This window comes from Macrobrachium nipponense, chromosome 49 (assembly GCF_015104395.2).
Source record: "Macrobrachium nipponense isolate FS-2020 chromosome 49, ASM1510439v2, whole genome shotgun sequence".
Classification (NCBI taxonomy): Eukaryota; Metazoa; Arthropoda; class Malacostraca; order Decapoda; family Palaemonidae; genus Macrobrachium; species Macrobrachium nipponense.
The window spans coordinates 19,552,294-19,577,282 of NC_087224.1; the positions used below are offsets into that span (position 1 = coordinate 19,552,294).

The window sequence follows — 24,989 nt, forward strand, 5'->3', positions numbered from 1 at the left end:
CCTCAAACTCCCATCTGTCTTGCGTTACTGGGACTATGGGACTATTCCAAGCACTCTCACTCCTCTCGATCACTCCCACTCTCTCAAGTTCCTCACACTGTTCCTCAATCTCTCGGGCAATAGGCGCAGAAAAGTGTCGGGGACGCTGATATATGGGGGTATCGTCATTCAAAACTATCTTGAATTCTGGAAGCTTAGATCCCCTGAAATCCTCGTCACCCCGACTCAACGCACCCCGCCTATCCCACAACATCTGCATCAAACGCTCCCTCCCTCTTGTCATCACCAACATTTTCATCCACCTCAATTCTTTCTCTCAACTCATCATACTTCCACTCATCACTTTTTTTCATGCTACCTGTCATCACCCGCCGCACCCTAACATATCTTTCGTCATCCACATCCACCAACGTATACAACAACCCCACACAATCACCCTCACTATACCCCGGCACTCGCTTTTTTTCCTAACACTCGGCAATGAGGCCACAAAAACCCGAGGATTCTCCATATCCAAAATCCCATCGTACACATGCACACTCGCTCTTACCAACTTGTTCGCATCCACACCCTCAACCACATATGCACACTTGTCACCTTTGACAATCCCAAGACTATCGGGCCACGCAACTTTCACACTAACAACTTCTCCAACTTCTCGCGGCACTTTTACACTCTCTTTCGCAACCAACGGCACTCCCTTCCATATTTTACTGCTTACTCCTCCATTCCCATCCAAGTACAACTCTCCATGTACATTCCCCTTCCTATGCAACTCAATCATATTCCTGCTCGGATGGACCACCATCCCACACTTCTTCAAGAACCTGTATCCTAACAACATATCATACTTATCACTCATTCCCTCGATCACATAAAAGTCACCTTCCTCCATCACTACCCCTTCGATTTCTACATTTTCACGCAACATTCCCACCACAGGCATACCCAAATTTCCTATTCCTCGTACCTCCCCTCCCCTTACATTTCCTAATTTCACACTCACTCCGCAACTTGTCACATCCATTCTTAAAAAGAACACTGACACTGCACCCAGTATCAATCAAAGCAACCAAAACACACCCCTTTGCACCTCACTTTTACACTCATTACATTCATGAGCTCTTCCTCCAAACCCTTTTTCATGCAACAATCCTTCACGCACATGCATCACTCTTACTGACCGCACACCAGAGGACCCACCCAACTGAATACCCTTTGTACCTAGTTTCCCGAACTCCAACCTGACTCATCCTCTTTCGCCTACACACACTCGCCACATGACCTTCCATTCCACATTCAACACATTTTGCCCGCTGTTCCTTACACATCCTAGCATAATGCCCATTCTTCCCGCAATTACCGCAAACCTCAGTCACACGAGTACCTCGACATCCACTTGCTATATGCCCTACTTGCCCACACCTGTAACACTTAACATCCCTATCTTTCTTACACTCGCTCACCAAATGCCCTGTTTGCCCACACCCGAAGCAAGCTCCCAACGCCCACCAACATTCATTCTTCCTGTGCCCTAGCTTTCCACATCTGTAACATTGCTGCTCTCGTTCACGACTAACCGACCCTAATCTTCCAACGCTTGCACTCCGATCTCTCTTAGGGCTAACCATACTTACGTTACTGGCTTTAACGCTCCTATCAACCACTTGCTCTGCCATTCGCCTTGGCCCTTCCAAAACTGCCTCCCATAAGCTCTTAAACTCTGGTATAACATCAGCCACTTCAGTCCTAATACTAACACTTCTACTCTCTTTCATACACCTATCCAACTCATAATCCTCTACTATTTCCAAAATGTCGTTCCACGACAACCTTTCATTCGTCCATCGCATTTTCTCCTTACGTTTCAGATTTACAAACTCATACACACTCTCAGGCACAGTCGCCAACAACTTCCTCACTAACTCTTTACACTCATTTATCCCTTCATCCCCAAACTTTTTCCTGGCTAATGTTTTCCAACCTGCACACATACATTGACAACGACTCACCAACATTCATTCTTACCTCATCAAAACCATGTTTTCTCCTATATCTAACACTACTCCTTATCCTCTTCGCCTGTTCCACAATCCTGGCTTTCACACTCTCATAAGGCACATTCCCCACACTCATCACTACCCCATACATATTCAACAAAAATCCCGTCAAAAAGCTACCCAACTCTCTTGCCCAGACTCTCTTATTATCCCCATACTTTGCCTCACAATACCTCTCATATTCCTTAAAAAAATCCCCTATGTCCCTACTACCATATTCCTCGTATTGTGCACATCTAGTATCTCTCTCATATATACAGCCTTTCGTACTTCCCGCTCATTCTCACTTTCGCTACTACCATTCTGATCCCTCTTAACCTCGTCCGAATATAGGGAATCAACTTCCATGCTAACATCCATGCTCCTGATTACGCTCTTCTTACCCTTCTTTCTACCCACCTGTTTCCACTCACCGCTATCCAAATCACTCTCAGCCCTTTCCCAATGTATTCATTCCTAGTCTCATCCTGTCCGTCATCCTTCCTAACCTTCTTTCCCTTAGTCGTCTTCTTTTCGTCAGCCCCCTTCTTATTCTTGTCCTCAGGTTTATTCTTATCCTGTCCTCGTTCTCCTCTTCTTTCCCATTCTTTCCTTTACCTATCACAAACAAGTCACCTTCGTCACTCGTAGTTTCATCCCCTCGCTCTTCCACTGTCTTTACCACTTCTGGCCTATCACAAGACCTAGTAGGCCTACCCCCTACAGCTCCCTCTCCCATGAACCCCTTCATCATCTCCTGCACTGCATTCATCATCCCTAAGAATTTTTCATCCATTTTCTCAACCATTCTCTCTTCTGCTCCTTTCACTTCTTCTTCCATTTCCATTTTTGCACTCCTTAGCATTCCTCTCATTTCCTCTAACTCGCTCTTCAGCTCCTCACACTCTACCCTTAACCTCTCATTATCCACTTCTAATTGTCCTCTTACTTCCCTCTCCAACCTCAACTCCTCCTTCAGCCTCTCCACCTCACTCAATCCTTCCATCCCAAACTTCCTCACCAATCAAACACTAGCCTAGACCAATTGTCCTGCAGCTGCCACACCAGCAGTCCCTGTTCGGGCGCCAAAAAAATAATGTGGCGGGATCACAAAAACAAGTAACCTCCCCACATAAACTTAACCTGTCTGGCTATCAAACCCACCCTCAATCACACTTTCCACTTAACACTAAAAAACACAGCAGGACAATTGCCCCAATACCTACATACAGAACAAAAAACACAAACAGGTACTCACCGCTGGCTTCTGATACCTAGGACTAGGCTGTGCTGTCGTCCACTGGATATAGGCTATAGGCTAGCCAAAACACACAACCACCGCCGACAACCAAACACAAATCAACCACCCGGGACCCACACCCCACAAAAACTAAATAACCCAACGACTAAATGCAGCCTGAAAACACCAACCGCAAAAAAAGACCGACAACCACACGACTTACAGCAGTACAACACCCGCCAAAACCAACCCTGCCCCAACCACCACTAACAGACACCGAAAATGCACCACCAACCTTCTTAACCTCACCACAACCAGACAGACACATGCACAACAACTTCACAACCCCAAAATCTATCAAATAACACACAAACAACGAAACACCAAAGGAAAACTGCTGCCAAAACCAACACTGACTTGACCAGACACCTCACTGTTTACAACTCTCGTAACAGACTTCCATTGACTACCTACAGAGTGCCACAACAGACATGCTTCCGACCGCCATCTAACCACTCCCATTCATTCTTCCACCAATCTCTCTCTCTCTCTCTCTCTCTCTCACACAACCTTTGTAGATGTTGTCAAATATAAACTAAAATTACTCCTCCATAACAATAATAGATCATGTCAAACATCTGATCACTTAACTACCTTCGAGTCATTATACATTAAGAGACTTGTTCCTTCGTTAAATGGTAATGCTTCTTCAGCCACTCTATACCTGGCAAAGTTAACGTCGTCACCTGCATTTGACGACAGGTCATTCCATCTTCTCTCCTCATGGACGGTTAGTGTTTTTGGTGTTCTCTCTCTTTATACTGTTTTTACTTTGTACCTTTTTGTGGGGGGTTAATTTTAAGACTATTTTAATTCATGTGAGTTCTGTTTGTGTTTTATGGTTTTATATGTTATTTATTTGTCTTATTGCTCTTTGCAGACTGATGATGCAGAGATGTTTCATGTGCGAAACGTTTCACTATAATAAACTTCATCCTTTTACAACTCGTATTATGGACGCCCTCTGAAGATTCGAATGTATATATATATATATATATATATATATATATATATATATATATATATATATATATAATTTTCTCTGTTCTTAGCCCTGAAGATGGGATTTGTACCCTGAAATGTTGGCGATGGAAACAAATGAATTAATTTATAACTGGGAGATGCTGGGGAGTTTCTGGATGTGGCCATACTGTTCCTACTTATATATATATAATATATATATATATATATATATATATATGATATATATATATATATATATAATATATATATATATATATATATATTATATAATATTATATTTATATAGTATATCTGTATAATATATATATATATAATATATATATATATATAATATATCTATATATATAATATTATATAAACTAATAGAAATATATATATAAAACTATATGGATATATATATATATACTATATATATATATATATATATATGTATATATATATATGTATATATATATATATATATATATATATATATATATATATATATATATATATATATAATATATATATACACATACATTCACACATACATAGATTTTTTTTTTCTTCTTGTTTCCTGATGACAGATCCTGGGTGAATTCTTCGTGCACCGCTTCTCGCCGGAAGGTCTGCCAAAGCTGCCTACGCACACGGTCTTCGTTTTGGACGTGTCAGGTTCGATGCACGACAACGGCAAGTTGACTCAGCTCAAGGTGGCCATGGGGGCCATATTGACCAATCTCCCTCCTGAGGACTCCTTCGAGGTTTGTGCAGTCTATGAGTTCTGAAAATTCCGAGGTCCGTGTGAGGATGGTGTGTTGTGATGTAGTACTATAGCGTTCCAGGGTCTCAGTTCCAAGGGTCTCATAGATCTGTAAGTAGAGATGTTGTGATTTTGGTGCAGTATTCAGCCCGTAGGTGAGTTCTTAGCTTCATCTCTGTTGGGGTCCGTTTCTGAATGACCCTTTTCCTTCTACCTTGTGACCTCAGACGAGGTCTGGGACTAGCTGGTGAAATGGCAATAACAAAACAGTTCTGATACTGGAAGATTTTGTTATTCGTAGAATACTTTTTATATTTCGTTAAAGGCATCACTTTTCTTATAAAATTGATGCCAGTAAAGAATGAAAGACCTCTGTCTCTCACAGATAGATAAGTACAGTGCATCTGCTTCGCAAGCTATAAGAATTACGAAGGACTCGTTGGTCACAAAAATAAAGAAAAGGAGCCAGTCCCCATTTAATGTCGATCATCTTTAATGATAGTCTCCTTCTTACTCATGTGATTGTCTTTAGTTTTTAAGTGCCTCACAAGTTCGAGATCGTGGATAGAAAGATAAAACAATTTGTGGTATATGCTGTAGTACTGTAGTACTGTATTTTATGTAATTAATGAGAATGGCACTCCCTTGGCTAGGTTAGTTATGTCATGTCAAGTCGAGCTTCTGTGGGATTATCCAGGTCTCTAAAAATTCAGTACGGTATCTTTGGCTCCTGCTATAATTAAAAAAAATAGAAGAAATCTTAGCTCAAACGCTCAAAGTGAACCCAAATTAAAACCCCGTTATGGTTCATATCCAGGCTACAAGATGGCATTGTTCCTTGCTCATAAGGAAGAGGAATCTATGTTGATGTGATTTTCTTTTAAAATCGAAACTTCTCCCACAGATACTGGTTTTCTCAACGCGCGTAACTTCACTCGGGGTGTTCAAGGCCGTGCCCGAAGAAGTGGAACGAAGTTTAACTCGCATCCAGAGGCTACAAGCATTGGGCGGCACAAATTTCAACGAGGCCTTTCTCAGAGCTTTGCAGGATGTCAATAACTTCAATCTAACTTCAGGAGCCAAACAGGTATGAGTATGGTTTTGTAGATGAGAAGTTGTAGACAACTATGTGTTTGGATCTTTCCTAGATAGTGACCCCAATGAACTGACATTTCTTGGGTGTCATTATCGTTACGATATTTACAGTCTTTTGTTTTTCACTGTAATCCCCAATGGGCTTTTACTAAACATGCTACAAAGGTGGATACATAACGGGTTAAAACCGTTGGGTGTCACTATCTAGGAAAGATCTATGTGTTTATATCTGTGAGTGTGTGTGAGACACACACACACACACACAGATTTATCCAATTTCTTGTATAGCAAGGGTGGTTAATCTTTAACAAAAAAAAGTCCAGCTCACACCGAGTAACTTAACATATAAAATAATGCAAAATTCTTCAGCTATTAACTTGTTTATCAGATTCCGAAGATAGTCGTTTTGCTAACCAACTGCCAGATGTACATTGAATGAAGCAGACACTATATTATCGAGAGCTTTTTTCCAGGTTGTGTTCCTGACGGACGGAAGGGCCAACCTTGGTGAGAAGAAACCCTCCCAGCTGAGACGGAATGTCCGCGAGGCCAACATCCACCAGCTACCAATTCATTCCTTGGGACTGGGGCATGATGCTGACATGAGGTATTATTATTATGACTGATAAAAATCGGCGAAAAATCACGTTCCAGTTCATAATAGGAAAAGCCTTGATGCGGGGACGCCATCAGTGCACCTCATGGAGTGCGCTGTAGGCGTTCCCTTCACCCCCCTAGCTGCAACTCCTTTCATTCCTTTTACTGTACCTCCATTCATATGCTCTTTCTTCCATCTTGCTATCCACCCTAACAATTGTTTCATAGTGCAACTGCGAGCTTTACCTCCTGTTGCATCTTTCAAACCTACCTACTCGCAATTTCCTTCCCAGTGCAGAATGACCTCTTAGGTCCCAGTGCTTGGTCATTGTTCTAACTCTCTATTCCATTTCATAATGGGGAAAAAAAGACTCACTAATTCAAATCCATTTCCATTTTCATTCTGTTTCCCTAACACATTTTTACAATACTGTTCGCAGCGTCACAAGGATATTCTGGAGGTGACAGGAGAAGTTGTTGTGAGCTCATAACAGTTTAGAATCAAATACTAGATTTCACAGCTCTATTGTTGTTGTTGTCATTGTTTTGATCATTTTCTATATTATTATTTTAATTACCATTGTTACCAGTTTATTAATTTCCATTTTATTCTTAACCTAACCTAACCTAACCCAAACCTTATTCTTTTCAAGGCTACTGAGACAGGTGAGCACGGACAATCAAGGCTTCTCCGGTAAGATAGATGAGGATACTCAGCCTGCGGAACAACTCAAGAGCTTCTACGACAAGATCTCATCTCCACTGATGACAGACATCGAGATCATGTACATGGACGATCAGGTCGACCCCAACTCTGTTGTTAAACAGGGCCCGTCCACATTCTACGCTGGGGATGAGGTAGGGTAATTCGTCATTACTGTATACATACATACATACATACATACATACATATATATATATGTTGATCTTTCCAAGATGGTGGCCCCCAAGTGTTTTCGGGATCGTTATCCAGGACTAATATTTTTTGGTGGTCATTATTTTTATGTTAGTTACAGTGTTTTGTTTACGTTTTTAAGGTCAGTCCCAACTGGCTTGTGCTAAAGACGACACAAAGTTGGGTGTGTACAGGGTTAAAAGCCTCTTGGTTCACTATTTTGGGAAACATCCATATATATATATATGTGTGTGTGTGTGTGTGTATGTATGTATGTATACTTAATAACAGGAGGACCTACAGAGAAGGGTTGGAGAGTGGCAGGGGTCTTCAGAGAGGGGTGGCTTAAAGTTGAATGTAAATAAAACATAGGCTTTGTTGAGCAGTAAAGAAGATAGAGACAGAATGGTAATACAAGAAAGAAGAAGGCTCGATCATGAGACAGGCAGAAAAGTTTAAATATTAGGATCTACTTTAAGCCAAGAGGGAGGATGTGAGGCTGAAGTTGACAGTAGGATAAAAGCTGCACTGGGGGAAGTGGAGAGAGGTAGCTGGAGTAGTATGTGATAAGAAAATGCCAATCAAGCTAGAAGTCAAGATATGTAACACAGTGATAAGACCAGTGTTAATGTATGGAACAGAAACCTGGACTCTGAGAAGAAAAGGGGAAGTAAAACTTGAGAGAACAGAGATGAGAATGCTAAGGTGGATTATGGGAATATTGCTACCCGAGAGATTGGAAAATGATGAAAAAAGAAGCGTTGGTTTAGTAAAGATTACAGAGGTGATAAGAGAGTCACAACTGAGATGGTACGGGCATGTGATGAGGATGGATGACGAGGAGGGAGTGAAGAGGGCTTGGGAGGAACCTGTTAGCAGAAGAAGATCGAGAGGGAGACGGACAATGAGATGGTAAGATAAAGTGAAGGAAGATATGGAGAGAAGAGGTTTGCTGGAGGATGATGTGCCTTTGATAGAAGTCAGTGGAGGAGAAGGCGCAACAGGCAACCAACCCCTTAATGTAGGGATAACGATGGGAAAAGATACTTGATAACAGGATCCCATTTAAACTGGGTAGAATATAGCAGAGATATTTATCCAGGAAAAGTTACAAGCTTTCCAGGACTAACATTCCTCATCGGCTCATATCTACGGCCCAGTTCAAATGAGCTCCTGTCATTAACTGTATTAATGCACAAAACAATTGTGTAAGTGATAAAGTTAATATATATGAATATATATATACTCTTTTCTTATTTTGATCGTTGTTTTTCTGTTGATAGTCCTATCTGTTTGTTAATTACAAGTAGTGGAGAAACGATTCCACTGTTACGTATGGATACAAATATTACTTATAAATAATTTCTCTCTCTCTCTCTCTCTCTTGAGATTATTATTATTTAATAAATTTGTACCCACACGTAACTGTGGCAATGTTTCTCCATGTCAAGGATTAATTATGATGATTTCTGTTGTAATAAGGGCATTATTTAAGACCATACAAAAAAACAAATTTAAAATATTAGAAAAAAAATATAGATCAAGATTCACTTAAAAATGCAAAATAATTCGGGAAAATGGTCGTATTTTTAATTCATATTCTGGTATCATGTTGTCTTGGTATTTAATCGTGTATATGATATCAGAATTTTAGTCTTATATCAAATCTGTTATTATTATTATTATTATTATCTATTATTATTATTATTATTATTAAAAAGACTGACAGAGTTAACTGAATTCATCTTATAAAGAAATTTCTCTATTTTTCTGGTAATTCGTCTTTCACAATCTGCAAGACTGTTAAGTAATTGGCCTATAGTAATCATAGCGTTACTGCGTCACTTTCTGATATTACCGATACTAAAATATATATATATATATATATATATATATATATATATATATATATATATATATATATATATATATATATATATATATTATTATGGTTGTATTATATCATCTATTTGGAGACTGCAACGGGATTGTAGATAGTCATCTCCGCTACACAATCGTTGATACAGTATTTTCTCCAGAATAAAATATATACGTATATTTTATATATATGTACAAAGTAGCCTATTGTTAATACCATGATTTATTTTAGTATTGGTAATACCAGAACTTGACGCAATAACACCATGAATACTGTAGGCCAATTACTTAACAGTCTCGCAGATTATGAAAGACGAGTTATCAGAAAAATAGATAAAATTCTTCATAATATAAATTGATTTGTATGTACAAGAGAAGCATGAACAGTAGGTAGGGTAAAATAGCGAATGGCCGGCCTCTACCGTAGCGCGACCACCTTCCCGAAAAAGTACTTTAACACGTCCTGTAACCCAGGGTATAGACATTAGTCAAGAGCCAGGGTCCGTGGAAGTAACTCCTCGATACCTCTACTTTCCTTTCGATGTGAATTGATCTCCCAAGTCACAAACTAAGGCCATTATTTCTGATTTTCGGGAAGGTGGTCGCTTATAAAGTAACGTAGAAAACGGTCTCCTGCAAGATAAAATATCGTAGAAAACGGTCTCTTGCGAACTACTGTAAGGGGTCACTTCTCTAAATGTTCGTCTTCTGTCAGATCCCTTACCGTTTTCCACCTTTCATCCCAGATGGTGTTGGCAGGGCAGCTGAGGGAAGGCGTGCAGGAAGTGCAGCCTCTGGTAACCGGGCGGGGGAACGAAGGACCCCTGCAACTGAATGTCTCGAGGATATCCTCCCCCGAAAAGGCCGTCGAAAGGGACAACTATGTGGAGAGGCTGTGGGCCTATCTCACCGTCAAGGTACGAGATTGATTTCATACATATGTATATCCTTGTGTGTGTGTGTGTGTTCATGGCATTGCATGTCTATTTATTAATCAATGTAAGAACTGAATAGTAGGCAGAAACAACAACAAAAATGAAGAGAAAATTTGGCGAAGGAATACATGAAATGAGATTTATTTGTAGACTAATTTAAAAACCTGTAGCTGCCATAATAGAAACATGATGGAAGAATGAGGAGTGCCATTCCCTTCAACAAAGTTTTCCTCAAATTTTATTATTATTATTATTATTATTATTATTATTATTATTATTATTATTATTATTATTATTATTATTATTATTATTATTATTGCTGTTTTGTTGTTGCTGCTGTTTCAATGTCGAAAGCATTTTACAAGGACAAAAAAGTCTATGAAATACTACTGTTAACTAATTATTAATTTTTGTTTTTCCTTTGGAGGACTTGCTGGAGATGCAAGAGGTAGTGGAGGATCGGAACCTGAAGGCGGAGATGAACTTCCGCGCCCTTGAGATAGCTCTGCAGGTAAGCAAGTTTACTCATATCTCTTTTTTTATTAGTAGCTGGTCCACTGGTACGGCGGTGAGTGCCGTGGCATGCCACTCATGCATCGCGGGCGGTTCGCGTCTCCGCCAAGGGTGGTGGAAAACCACTGGCTCTGTATCATGGTCAGTTACTGCTGCAGTGTTGGGGGTCTTTAGTCTAAACGCAAAGACAAGGCCCTTTTTAGGGTATGAATGGGCTTTTTAAAGGATTGCTTTAAGTTGAGATGATCAAGGAAGCGAAAGAGTCATAGTGGGAGGGTGTCTGTGCTTGTTGTGCTTGATGATTGAAATACTAGAAGAGGTGATTACACATAAGATGGTGAACAGTATTTGGAAGGTTTATAGTGACCGAAGTGAATGATAAAGGTGACCTGTGTGTCAGATTGGGAGTGTGTATTCTCGAAGGAAGAATATTCATACTTGCGAGGAGGATATCCCAGCACGAAGCTGATCCTTCAATTTAAAATAGAAACAATCATCAAGGAGTTTTCAAGAATAAGCTTAAAATTCAAGAATAAGCTTAAAATTCAAGAATAAGCTTAAAATTCAAGAATAAGCTTAAAATTCAAGAATAAGCTTAAAATTCAAGAATAAGCTTAACATCCACAGCACCAAAATGTTTTTGAATAATGCTGGTAAGTTCTGGTCTCAAATGCACATCATGACAGCATGGAAACTTGGCGCAAAGGTGCAGTTTGGATGCCTTCAGAGTAAAGCTCTTGGTGAAAAACTTCTCGTTTAGGATTTTTTTGAGGCTATTAAAAACCATCTTTGAGGGAAATCGATTGCTTTAAAATATTCTAAAAGAAAGGTAACCTCATCGTGAAAAGCTTCCCAACAGAATTCAACTTAAAACGATAAAAGCAATAGCTGTAAAAATTGGGACCTAATCCTGTAAAAGTTTTTTTTTTTTTTCTCTCCAAAAAATCGTGGTAGCAAAATTACTCATATTATGCCTGTTGACTAGAATGTCAACAGGAGTTAGCAAATAGCAGAAAGGAATCTTACTCTCTTCTGAATAGGGCGAAGGTGTCATCTACATACCATTCATAAAAAAAATAAAAAATAAAAAGTGGTAACTAAGAGGACATTCGTCCATCATGCGACCCTCCAGGGAACACATAAAGATATTGGAGAACATAGATCCAACCAGTGACCCCCATAATTATACTTTCTCACCTGCTTGTATAATTTATCATAAAAAAAATTCTGTGTCCAGCAAAGCTAGTTCCAACAAGGTTTTAAAATACGAGTAAGGTTAATAAAAAGAGAATTAAGCTGAGTAAAAAATATACTTAAAATAATTTCAATCGTCTGACTCACAGGGAGACATTGTAAAAGAGACTCTGACTCCAGGGCGGACATTTGTAAAAAAGAAAAAGGAAACTCTACCTCCAGACTTTATATGGGGATCAGAGAACTTGAGCCAAAATCATATCTTTAAATTGACAAGAATTGCTTGTGGTGTAATTATTCCGGGTTAATAGTTCAAGCAGAGGAACAGAGACACTTAGCAAGTTTGTAGTTTGGAGCATTGAAAGACGCAAGTATAGGTCCTATAGGAACGTTGGGTAATCCAGTCTCAGGATTAGGTGCCAGTTTTTACAGCTGTCGATAGTCTTTGATAGCCTCAGCAAAATGGTAGTTTTCAATAACCTCAGTGAAATCGAGAACTCGGATCTTTCCTAGATAGTGACCCCTAAGAAGACTAATATTTCACCCCGAGAACTCTTCCTCCTCAGTTCCAATTCGTGACCAAGCTGACCTCCCTCAAACCGGAGGAGGAGGAAGAAGAGGAGGAGGAGGAGGAGGAGGATGAGGACGAGCCCCACCAAGAAGGGCAGAACATCCTCAGCCACAAGTCCGCGTCCCGATACCAGAAGTCGAACACCGGCACCCTGACGCTCTTCTACGACCACTTAGCCCTCCTGAGCGAAGCCGAATTCGCCAAGACGCTTCCGGCGCCGCTCAGCACCAAGCTCAACACGGCCAGCAACAACAGGTTCTCCTTCGGTAGGTTTCGTCGTCTTTGCTCATTTGATATTTCTGTTCACGGATCTTTCCCAGATAGTGACCCCCGCAGGTTTTGACCTTGTATGTATCCACCTTTGCGGCTTGTTTAGTACTGACCCATTTGGGGATGATGGTAAAAGCATAAATGACTAACTATCATACAGAAAAAGATCCCCAAGAAATATTAGTCCTAGATAAAGACTCCTGAAAACCCTTAGGGTCACGATCTGCATATGTGCTTCATTTTTCATTGATTGAATGATTTCTATGTTATTTACTTTTTTATTTGCATATTAATAGTTTTTTGTATTGGTCTATTTATTCATCTTTCTATAATTATGTTTAATAATACCTTTTGTTGTTCATTTACGTTAAGACTGATTTTCATTGCATTTCATCCACGTATTTAGCAGACACTGCATCATCCCTACGTTTCTGAATCATGGATGAGCACCGTGCAGGAAACTTCCATTCATTACCATATTCATTTATTGATTTGTTTATCTATTGTAATATTTATTTACTTACTATTATTTCTCTGATGATTCATTCAAGCACCTATTCATTTTCTCAAGTCGATATTTTGCTCCTTTTTCATATTCTTGATTTTTTCCTCCACTTGGGCTACACATTTGTTTGTTACCGTTATTAACTTGTTATCCGTTAATCAGCTTTTCCTTTTCCAACTGAAAGAAGCACATGGAAAGGAATCTGAAGGATGGTCATATTGTGAATGATGAATAATTTTGAAGAAGTCTGGGCACCTCGTTGGAAAGCCTCTTCACTCTATTGGAACCCTGCTTTTCGTCAACCATTCACCTGCCCCTCCCTCTCTCCCTTTTGTGTGTCTGCTCCTTCTTCCATCAAGTCTAGGTTGAATTACTGTGACATCAAGTTGCCAATTCGTTGCCTTTTAAATAATAATGCTTCAAATATAACTTCACATCCTAGCATTGTCATTCTCTTCTTACCTCAGTATCCCCTGACTCTTCCAGTCTTCATTATTTAAATGGTGGTTGTATCTCGCTTTGGAATTCTCATCCTATTTCTGCTGGAGAAATTACCTCTCTTATTCCCTTCCACAGGTGACAACGACCCCCACTTCGTGGTGCAGGTACCCGGGATGGACATGCCCTTCTGCTTCGACATTCACGGTCAGCATGGACAAGTGCTGAGCCTGGTCTGCGACGAGAACTCAGGTCAGCGCAACTAGGGAAGGGAACTTTGTATCACTTTAGATTTCATCACGCTTCCAGTTATGAATGAATTGAGAGATGGACCTTATTCACAATATTTCTGTTACTGTTTCGTAATCGGGTTACAGGCAGTCCCCGGTTTAAGGCGGGGGTTCCATTCCCAGCAGGGTATGCCATGACCCGAAAAACACCATAAACCGGAACTTCATTATAATGATGGGGAAAAAATGGCACTAACGGTACTGTATGCGCCGTAAAACCAGGTTACAGCGCAGTAAAACCGGGTACGGCGCCGTAGAGTCGGAACACTGTAACCCGAGACAGCCTTAGCCTGGGGACTGCCTGTAGATGGTTCAGAGTGAACCAGACTTACACCCACCTGAGCAGAAGAAGTAAAGGTCATTTTATTTTCAGGAATAATTGTCAATGGCTTAGTGACATCAGCAGTAGGCCGACCAGAAGCCACCTACTTCACTGAGCTCTTCATGGGTCTAGGCAAAGTGAACTTCACTGTTACGCCTCATAATATCACTATCACATTTCTGCAGGGGCACAAGAATTCTAAGGTAATACCATGCAGCTTTCTTTTCTTTTCTTTTTCGTTAAACGATGCTGATTTGATTAGATTCCCAGTTGGGTAACATAAAACCAAATTTGTCAGTGTAAAATCAGTTTATGTTAGGTAAGGTGACATAAAGTTAGATGTAGTCAAGGTAAAGTTAGGTAAAGCTATAGTAGAAAAGATAAAATTACGGTAGCTTCTCCACAGTCTTTTCTTGTTTCCAAGAAATATTCTAATTAAAACTTAGATAAATACAAAGGTTTCTCATATTTTACAGAAAAGTTTCAGTACTTACTCAATTTCATCTGTTCATGTTACAGCAGTGTTATGATTGATAGTTAAATTAACAGATAGACTTATACTAGTTGGAAGTGATGAACTTTTTTTTTTTTTTTTTTTTCCCTTGTGGTATAACTGTTTCGTCTCTTCATGTCACAGATCCCAAGAGTCCTGAGGTCCGTCTGGCCCTTCAAGAAAATGTACAAGAAAGGTAAAAAAGGCCAAAAAGGCAAGAAGAAGTCCCGACGTCACAGCAAGGGACAGATACCCAGAGAAAGGAGGGCTCTTGGCGGAGGCAGAACTGAGGATCCTTCAGCTACGAACTCCTCTAGAACCAGGGAAATTAAACGATTCCGGGATTCCACTGCACGCTACCAAAAACACAAGACTAAACCCAAACGTATCTTGAGGCATGGCATCATGAACGATTATAACTACAACAACCACAAGAGACGTGGGAGCATTGTCATGCGAAACCTGGATTCCGCAAAAGGTTATCAGCTTCCCGTCACCCGTAGGAGTGGGCCGAATCACCATCATAAAGATGGCAAAATACGAGGGAAGTTGAGAAGAAGAAGGAGAAGAAGAAGAAGAATACTTGCTAATAAGAGAATGGGAAACACAGCTATTCCAGGACCCAGTAAAAGCTGGAAAAGAAGACTTGTTGTCAGATCGACAACAGCGAACCGTAGGGTGGCACCTCAGACTCCTCCGCAGGTTCGCATGAAGCCCACATTTCCAGATCATAAAACCTCGCTTAATTCAATTACGAGTTCATCAGAGCCAAAGAAAAAGATCCAAAGAAAAAGAAGGGTTAGAAAGTCAGTCAGAAGATCTAAAAGAAATGCCTACTTGAGGAACCTAGTCGGTACAATCCATCCACATACCAGGTTAGATGGAAGTGATGGAATAGTGAATAGAAATAGATATGGTGATCAAAGATACAAACCTCATCCTCATCTGCACGTGTTTCATGATGGCCTTCCACCCAGTCAGGGTAATCAAGTCGATGGTAAAGAAAGTCATGGTGAGACTCATGCGAGGAAAAAAACCGTCAATCCTCTGGCTGCTGCCAGCAGCCATTTCCAGACTGAAACGGAGGTACGAGGCAGTAAAATGACCATAGATGCCTCTGAAAGTTCTCGAGGCCTGAGACCAGCTATGGACTCAGCATCTAGAAGATTGTTAGAGCACCTACAGAATGCCAGTAGAAATAGTTTTCCAGCAACCTCAGAAGCTACTGCAGTGGATAGGTTTACAGAATCACAGTCAGCATTATTTTACCAGCCAAGAGTAACAGAGGATCCAAGAAGCGCAAGTGACAGAGACCAGGGCATTCATCCGCACTTCAGCAGAAATCCTTCTGCTTTTCACCCACATCAAGTCTTCAGACAACCAGCTACAGGATATCCCACAACTCTACATCAGCAACAAGAAACACAGAACAGAATTGGAGGAACTCCAAGTTCAAGAGATGGACCTGATCTGGCCTCACACGCCAGAAACCTTAATTCCCCTACACAGAATTCTTCATTCAAAGCATATTCAGATTACATTCATCCACATTCCAGCGTATTCAGCCACACAACGGAGGCCTCCACTTTAGAGAGGGGTGTGACTTTCATCCAGAGGTCTAACATCAGCGTCGCTGTAGACCAAACTCCACAACGAGTAGAAACTCAAGAAACGGACAAAGAGGCTACTTTGGGTGAAGATCATTTTGAAAGCGAACACCCTCCTGTAGAGGAACATCACAAGGGGCGACCCAAGAAGACCTTTTCCTGGAGAAGAGCTGCTGGGAGAAGGTAAGAACAGCTTAGTACTCTCCCCACAATTCAGAGATCTGGAAAGTGAATTTGATAGCGTTTTATGGTAGCCTGTATGGAAATGCAAGCGAGAGCCTTCACTATTCTGTATTGGTAAATATAGTACGCTCTCTCTCTCTCTCTCTCTCTCTCTCTCTCTCTCTCCTCTCTCTCTCTCTCTCTCTCTATTGCCGAAATGAGACCCACCCATCCGGGATAGGCCCTTCTGCCTCGTAAACACCTTGCAATCTTATTTTCCTGCAGCACAGAAAAATATTACCTTATGATGATGAGTTACGCCCAGGAAGGGTGGGGATATCCTTTGTCGAAAGAAACCGAAAGATGGATGGATAGATGGGGGGAGGGGGGGAACACCTGTTTTAAAAACAGTATTGAGACTCTCTCTCTCTCTCTCTCTCTCTCTCTCTCTCTCTCTCTCTCTCTCTCTCTCTCTCTCTCTCTCGAAAAGTCGACTAATTAATGATAAAAGGCACTAATGCCATACACTCTTCTCATTCGTTAGACTTTATTTTCTCTCTTTCGTGTCGATACTTCCAAGACAGTAACCCCTACACTGGCAAAAGGACAACTGGCTCTATTCCATCTGGTCCGCTGGTATGGTGGTTAGTGTCGTGGCATGCCAGTCAGATGTCACGGGCATCGCGTCTCCCCCAGTGCAATGCAAAATCACAGGCTCTGTTACTGCTGCAGTGTTGGGGGGTCTTTAGCTGTGGGAGGTTGAAGCCAACATTCTCAGCAAGTTTCAATTTGAAGTCAGTGGCCACTTTGGTGTGCTTGTTCCATGTGAATAGGTTTCATATAATCATAATAATGATAGTAAAGGAAAGAAGCATTTATCTCATAGCTGTGGGGGCTTTGACGCACTGCTCTTCCTGGTAGAGTAGGATAAACAGAGTTCTGGCTAAGGAATGACTGAGGATTTCCCTCAGAGTTGAAATCACTTCAGCTCTATTGAAACTGCTCTCATTTTTGGCCACCTTTGGTACCTCATCGTCCTTGTACACTTCAGGGGGATGTCCAACCCCACAAATACCTAGTTAAAGGTTACCAAGTCAGAGGTCTCTCTGCCCTCTTCAGCATTTCCTGAATGGTTCAACTTGCATCTTGTCAAGAGGCCAGTCCGCGTCACGAGAGGGATGAGGTCCATTAATTCACTTTTCTTGTAGGACCCTGTAGGGGCTTAGTGCCATGTTTAGGCACTACTAAACTTTTTTTCAGCGTCCCTTCGTACCCTAGCTGCAACCCCATTCATTCCTTTTCACTGTACCTCCGTTCATATTATCTTTCTTCCATCTTGCTATCCACCATATCCTAACAATATTTCATAGTGCATCTGTGAGGTTTTCCTCCTGTTACACCTCTCACGCCTGCCTACTCTCAATTTCCTTTCCAGCACTGAATGACACCTCATAGGTCCCAGTTCTTGGCCTTTGGCCTAAACCCTGCTCGCCATTCCAGTCCATTGTAGGACCAGGCTATTTTGTGAAGCCTTGATTTCTGGAAATAGCCAGTTGGCTGCCGATTTTCCTTCGGAAAAGAAAAAAATTTTCTATAGAGCGGATTAATTGGCTGATTGGGGTTTGACAGCTTTTCTTAGACCGAAATTTTGCAAGGGACTCATTGACAAGGAAAGTGTTCTCTGTGTATTTTACCCTGTAGACTGCGAGAAAGATCCGATTGACCACTATGGTGAGTTCTGGTAACTCTACCTTAACTTTTGCAGAGTTTATTTACTATAATCATCTAAGACACTGTGTGACACTCTTGTTGCGCAGAGCTACTAGCTGGCTACGTGAGAGCTCGGTTAACTGTACTCTTAATTATGCTTCACAGAGAGCTGGTTGGCTGTCTCGAAAGACTGCATTTAGGCATTTAAAAAGTCTTCTCTCATTTATTTTCGACAAATTTATGGTCCAGCCGAGCCATCTTATCTAATGAATTCCCACTCACAGGGCCCTTTCTAATTATGTTGCGAGGTCACGTATCGCCATGTCCGCTTGGTATTTTGATGAGTGATGTAATGTAATCAATAAATGGACTGCATTGCCAGTGAGTTTTGATATGTCGCGCACTTTTTTTTTCTTCATAAATGATATTTAGTGCAATAGTGAAGCAACAGTAGTTTTCCCAAATATATTATGGAAGGACTTGGTGTTATTTGGCCTCTTTTGAGAAAGGAGAGATATCCAGGATATTAACTAATTGATCGTCAACCTATCCACCTTTGGTAGTGATTGTTTTGCGAGCTTGTTGTCATGCTCTACGTGTGCTGGAACCCTACCCTCTCGATCCCCGTACCCACCATGCCCCCAGCTGGGGTGGACAAACAGATTTGCAGGAAGAGAGTTGAAGTCTCTCTTACCCTCCCGTTCCTTTACCTACCCGGCATCCACCTGTTTGCAGGGGGTGGGTTGCTGTGTCATGTCTCCCCTACTGTCACCCAGGGGAGAAAAACTAGATAGACCTCTCAGATTTTAGTATTAAGCAGGGAATTATGTATCGTCCATAGATTGCAAAAAAAGTATAATTTTGTTAGATATAAAACGGCCCAATTGTTTTTGTTTCATCCACAGAATCATAAGCTGTTTCTTGTTTTATTTTCAAAAAAGGATGTTTTCGTGATTGCTTGATTTAGAGAATAAGTTTGTGATCATTCCATGTGGGGTATTCCACCTTGAAGCATTAAAATTTATTCCAAATTTATTAAAATTTATGTTCCAAAGCACTTTTTACCTTAGAAAACTTGACACCTCACAACCATCTGTCATATGAAAATCTTTCTTCACACAATAAACATTCTTTACCTTGTAATACGATTTACTGAGAATGATGCATTATGATGCATTTATTCTTAGAATAACTTTCGCAATCAACACTTTTCACACAAGTTCACCCTAATTGATTTCCATCTTGAAGGACTTTTAACCTGAAAGCTGACCACATTCAGACATCTTTCACTTGATAAATTTGAGCTGAAAACTTGCCACCTTCAGTCACATTTCAGCCGAGGAACAAGTTCAACTTGACACCCTTTGGCTCCACAGGTACGGCGACGTGGTGGTGGCCCTGAAGAACCGGAAGAAGCTGGAGATCCTGATAGGCGACGTGGACATCCACCTGGTCATCACCCGTTCCAAGACGAAGTTCGGGCAGGACTTCCTTGGGTTTTACGTGGAGGAGCACAATATACTCTCCCCCAACACCACTGGCATCATTGGTAAGGGAGTCTAGAAATAGAATGGAAATAGAATGTGGAATTTGGGCCAAAGTCAAGGAGGTCTGAAAGGTGTAACAGGAGGAAAACCTCAAAGCAGTTGCAGTAGGAATCAGTAAGTCTGGAGAGGGTGGATAGAAAGATGGAAGAAGGAGGATATGAATGGAGGAGGAGGTACAGTAATTGGAATGAAAGGGGTTGCAGCTAGGGGCTGAAAGGTCCCTGCAAAGAGCCTTAAATAATGCCTGACAGCACTAACCCCCTTACGCAGTACGCTGTTACTGTATCGTTTGTCGTGTGGATATACTTTTAAGTGTATTGTCTATTTTCAGCCTTCTTTTCAGGTTCGAATTCTTCAATCTTCCTGAGTGAAGTGAACTTATGTGCACACAGCAGAAAAAATTTAAGACTTTCCACAATTTTGTAAAATAAAGAATTAACATTGACATATCTCATGGCAAGGTCTTAATAATCTGGAAAGTAAACATTGCAGGGGTCACTGATTATAGAATATTTATGAGATGTGGTGATCAGGCAGGTGTTTCAAATACTTATTCCAAGTATTCCATATTATAAGGAGTGGAATAAATCCCCGTATTTTCTTGTAATGTACAATGGTAATTTTCTCTTTAGTTGCTTTTAGTGACATATCTTCTTTTGTGTGATTTTCAGTTTAACACAGTTTTCAAGAGTGAACTATAACGAATAACGCTTTCGTAACACCTGTTAGGCCACCTCACCTCTTCTTTTGGTCACTTAGGAAATGTGAGAATCCCAAATAACACCTTTCAGCGAAGTTCCTCAACGTCTCTCCCTGTTCCCGTTTTTCCTAATATTTGCACTGTTGCCTTGTCTGTGTATTATTTCCTTCCAGCCCTCACTTACAGGGTCATTAAGATCCCTGTCCCATCAGTATCAGTATTGCAAACAAACATAATTGGGATGTTTCCAAGATAATGGCCCCCAAGTGTTTTAACCCTTTGCTGCGTGTTTAGTACACGCCCGACGGCTGTTACCGTAAAAACATTAACAAGACCGTAAATATCATATAAAGATGGTAACCCCCAAGAAATATTAGCCCTAGATAATGATCCCTGAAAACCCTTCGGGGTCAGTATCTGGGAAAGATCCCCTAATTGTCCTCAATTATATTTTTCAGGCCAGTTTGCCTATAAGACTGTGGGTACGTTGAATCCTACTCATGAGCGTGTGGAAGATGGCCAGTCAGAAACTGAGTGAGTATGAAATAGCTGATTCTAGAGGGATAGGCTACGCAAGGAAAGATTAGGTTAGGTTGGGTAAAGAAATATCAAGTTAGTTAATTAGGTAAAGCCACGGTAGGCCGCGTAAGGAGAGTCTTGTTGGTATGAGGTGAGAATAGCTTTGTCATGTCAAATTTAAGGTGAGGTTCGGTTATGTTAGGTAAGGTAAATTAAGTCAAGACTAAATATTTATGGTTGGGACTAGTAAAATTATGTTAACATTTATGTAAGGTAAGGTTCAGCTCAGTAAGGTGAGACTAGTTTAGATGGTGCTTCATTGGTTTGTTATCTACGCGTCACCATCTCCAAGGTGCTCTCACTAAACATGGCTGGAGCTCCTTGTGACTCTTGCTTTAGTCCTAGCCCCTACGGGATCAAAGTATGATATACACGCATGTCTGTATTGGGTGGTCGACAAATGGTATTAATAAACAATATCTTTGAGCGGCCATCTACTTTGTATTTACCATATGGTGTTTAGTACTTGCACCTCAGAGTAGGTGATGTGTAGATAACAAGACAAAGTAGTTTAGATTAAGTAAGATAGAGTATGTTAGGTAAGTAAAGCAAGGCTATTTATTTATAGATTAAGTTAGATAGGTTGAAGTTAGGAAAGTGGTATGAACTTTCCCCAAAAACTTAGGTTGATTCATAGCCTTTGAACCACATAGCATGGAACTATAAACATGGACTGGACATGCGCGCAATTGCCATGCGCAGCATGCCGCCATTGCAAAGGGTGGAGAGAGTTTTGTATCACAATGCCCACCTCGCCAGATTGGAGTGTAATCTGTTAGTTTTCTATGACAATATCTTATCCTTTATGACATTTGCTGCATTATGTTCAAGTAAATTTAATAGTACACATTATTCAATCTAGTAATTTCTGTTTACATGATAATACATTTGAAATGGACCTAAAATTATTAGTATTGATAAGACTGGCATTAATAAGTGATCTGTAAAAATTAGTTATTTATATCAACAAGTGTGTTTCTGTTTGTAGTAATGACTGATATAAGTAAGCAATAAGCATAAGCCAACAATTTAAGTCCAATGTGTCATGGTGACAGGGTTAATCCCTAGGTGATGCAGACTGGATTGCAAGGTGATAAGACTTTAGGTAGTGCATAAAATGCAAAGTAGGTAGGGTATCAAGAATTTGATACTTGGAAGGATATTAAATATAAGGGGTTCAGCAGGCTTTAGTTGTACCTAAAATTCATTACGCAATGGCAAAGACATGAAACCACTCAGTCTCACCACATGGTATGCATGATTATTTCTATTGTCTGAGACACATATATATGCGTGCTTCGTTGGGTTCATTGGAAAGTGCTTTTCAAGAGCTTTAAACCAATGATAAATTTATTAAAATTCATATTACAAAATTTGGAACAGTAGAGCGAAAAACAAACCCAGGTAAAATGCATGTCTGGATATCTTTATTTAAAACACTACAGAGTCGTATTTTTTTACATGCTTAATTATAACCATTTAAAAGGAATTTTCAAGAGCTTTCCAATGAGCTTATAGTTATTAAAATTGGTGGAAAATGAAGGACGACAGAGTGAAAAAACCGTCAGCAAGACTATATTCTAATAGCTTAATTCAGCGTCATCTCCACCTTTTCCCATGGCGCTGCGCAGTGACAATCAGCGTCAATACACATATACGCGCATGTCCATTCCATGTTTATAGTTCCATGCCACATATCTTGCCCTTACTTGAGTCTTGGCTTATTCAGGTATTTTAGTAGTTAATGAGTCTTTATTCTTGAGAGCATACCTTCATGTGAATATGACACTGAAAATAACCATTGGCTTCCACAGAATGAAGGTTGCTGTACTGCACCAAGAAGCCAACATGCAGTACAGAGTCTCTGAGGTGAGTGGGATGGTGTCCAAACGCAGGTCAATGCTTCACAAGAGCCACGTCCGCTGTCTGTTGGTCCCCAACCAGGGGAGGGCCTGGTTGCTGGGTCCCCAGAGGACTACTTCCTGCCCTGCCTCACCTGCTGACGAACGCAGAAAGTAGACTTTGTAAATAAGAGCGTTTTATACAGTGGATAGCTGGTGACTGTGATCTGCCGAGGGATGTTTCCTGACTATTTATTGCGGAGAAGAAAATAGACCAAGTGATTTAGATGTTAGTTAGTGGTAGGTGCAGTACGCTACTGGAAAACAGCGGGATGCAATTGTAAACTGGCACGTGTAGATAGTTCCCTTATGATATAAACACCGAAAGTTTGCCAATGCAGAAAATAGCTTACGATTCTTATAGTCTAGTAGTGACGTAAAAGGATTATGATCAAACTACACTACAGAACACTATTTATTGAAAAATGAGATTGTTGGTGTGCACTACATGCGCTGGAACCCGGGGCTGCTGTCTCCCCTACCTTTTCAATGCCCTACCTACCCTGCCTCCACCTGGGGTGGACAAACAGGTTTTCAGGAGGAGGGTGGATGTCTTCCCTACCCTCCCATTCCTGTACCTACCCCATCCCCACGCGGGCAGACAAACTGGTTTGCAGGAGGAGGGTGGCTGTGTCATGTGTCCCATACTGTCACCCTGGGGAGGATAAACTAGATCAGACCCTCTCGGATTTTATTACTGTAGAAGATGGGTGTCCGAAGATGAGACTTCCAAGATGGCGGTTGTTGAGACCATTCAGAGAGGTTTCCAGTAAGCGATGTCCGTCTGTCTTGGCAAAGTAGTTATTGCGATGTAAATAAATTTGAGTACCACCGAAAATCCCTCTTTCATTTCTAGTAAATAGTCATTATTCTCTTCAACGGATCTCCTATAGGTGAGGATGGAGTTGTGTGGCCACGTTCTGTGGAAATCGAATCGGGGGATTAGGATTAAATACCTGCAGTTTTGAAAGCTTCCAAAGATAAAGAGCTGATAATCAGAAGGGTTACATCATCCGGAGCCCATCCCCCTTCAAAGGTAACACAGTGTTTTTCCATGAGATATAGTTAATATATATCTATATATATATATCATATATACTATATAAAAGACATGAGTCATGTTGTGATAGGCAGACGAAGTAGTAGAAATAGCAGTATTACATAGGAATGGATCAGAGTACACTGAGGTGTTTAGGTCTTATGGAACGAGTTGACTCCGGCAGGTAAGTGCAACAGTTAATACTTCAAGAGGAGAGGGAGACGTGGAAAAACATTTTGGAAGGGACGGACCGTTCTTGGAAAAGATGAGTGATGCTCGGTCTCAACTTTCAAAAGCTTCACCTGAATTCAAACTCCGCAGATCAACATGGCCGGTCAGCTCTTGAGTTCTGTACATCCTCTGATTTTGTCCAGCTCATTCGGGAACCCAAGCCCATATTCGCAGATGTTGAGGAGGGAGTGAAGAGGTCTTGGGAGGAACTGTTAGAGGAAGAAGAAGGTCGAGAGGGAGACAGAGAATGCGATGGCGAGATGAAATGAAGGAAGATATGGAGAGAAGAGGTTCGGTGGAGGATGATGCCTTTGATAGAAAACAGTGGAGGAGGAGAAGGCGCATCAGGCAACCGACTCCCTTCATGTAAGATTCACAGATGTTCCGGCTATCGTCAAGTCCAAGGTCTGCGAATACTATGTGGGCACTTCTGATCATCGCGCCATTGAGAT

At 40.9% G+C, this 24,989-nt stretch overlaps 1 protein-coding gene across 1 annotated transcript in view; it reads left to right on the top strand.

Annotated features, from left to right (window-relative positions):
• LOC135205368 (uncharacterized) overlaps window positions 1-24,105 on the top strand; it is an 83,034-nt gene extending 58,929 nt beyond the window's left edge. The window contains 14 exon segments of the mRNA XM_064235860.1: window positions 4,890-5,066; window positions 5,970-6,152; window positions 6,634-6,767; window positions 7,411-7,615; window positions 10,277-10,447; window positions 10,893-10,976; window positions 12,739-13,009; window positions 14,095-14,208; window positions 14,620-14,771; window positions 15,206-16,851; window positions 19,917-20,089; window positions 21,246-21,321; window positions 23,181-23,299; window positions 23,302-24,105. Coding sequence (XP_064091930.1) covers window positions 4,890-5,066; window positions 5,970-6,152; window positions 6,634-6,767; window positions 7,411-7,615; window positions 10,277-10,447; window positions 10,893-10,976; window positions 12,739-13,009; window positions 14,095-14,208; window positions 14,620-14,771; window positions 15,206-16,851; window positions 19,917-20,089; window positions 21,246-21,321; window positions 23,181-23,299; window positions 23,302-23,369 — 3,573 coding nt within the window. The 3' untranslated portion in view covers window positions 23,370-24,105.
• The last annotated feature ends 884 nt before the right edge of the window (window positions 24,106-24,989 follow it).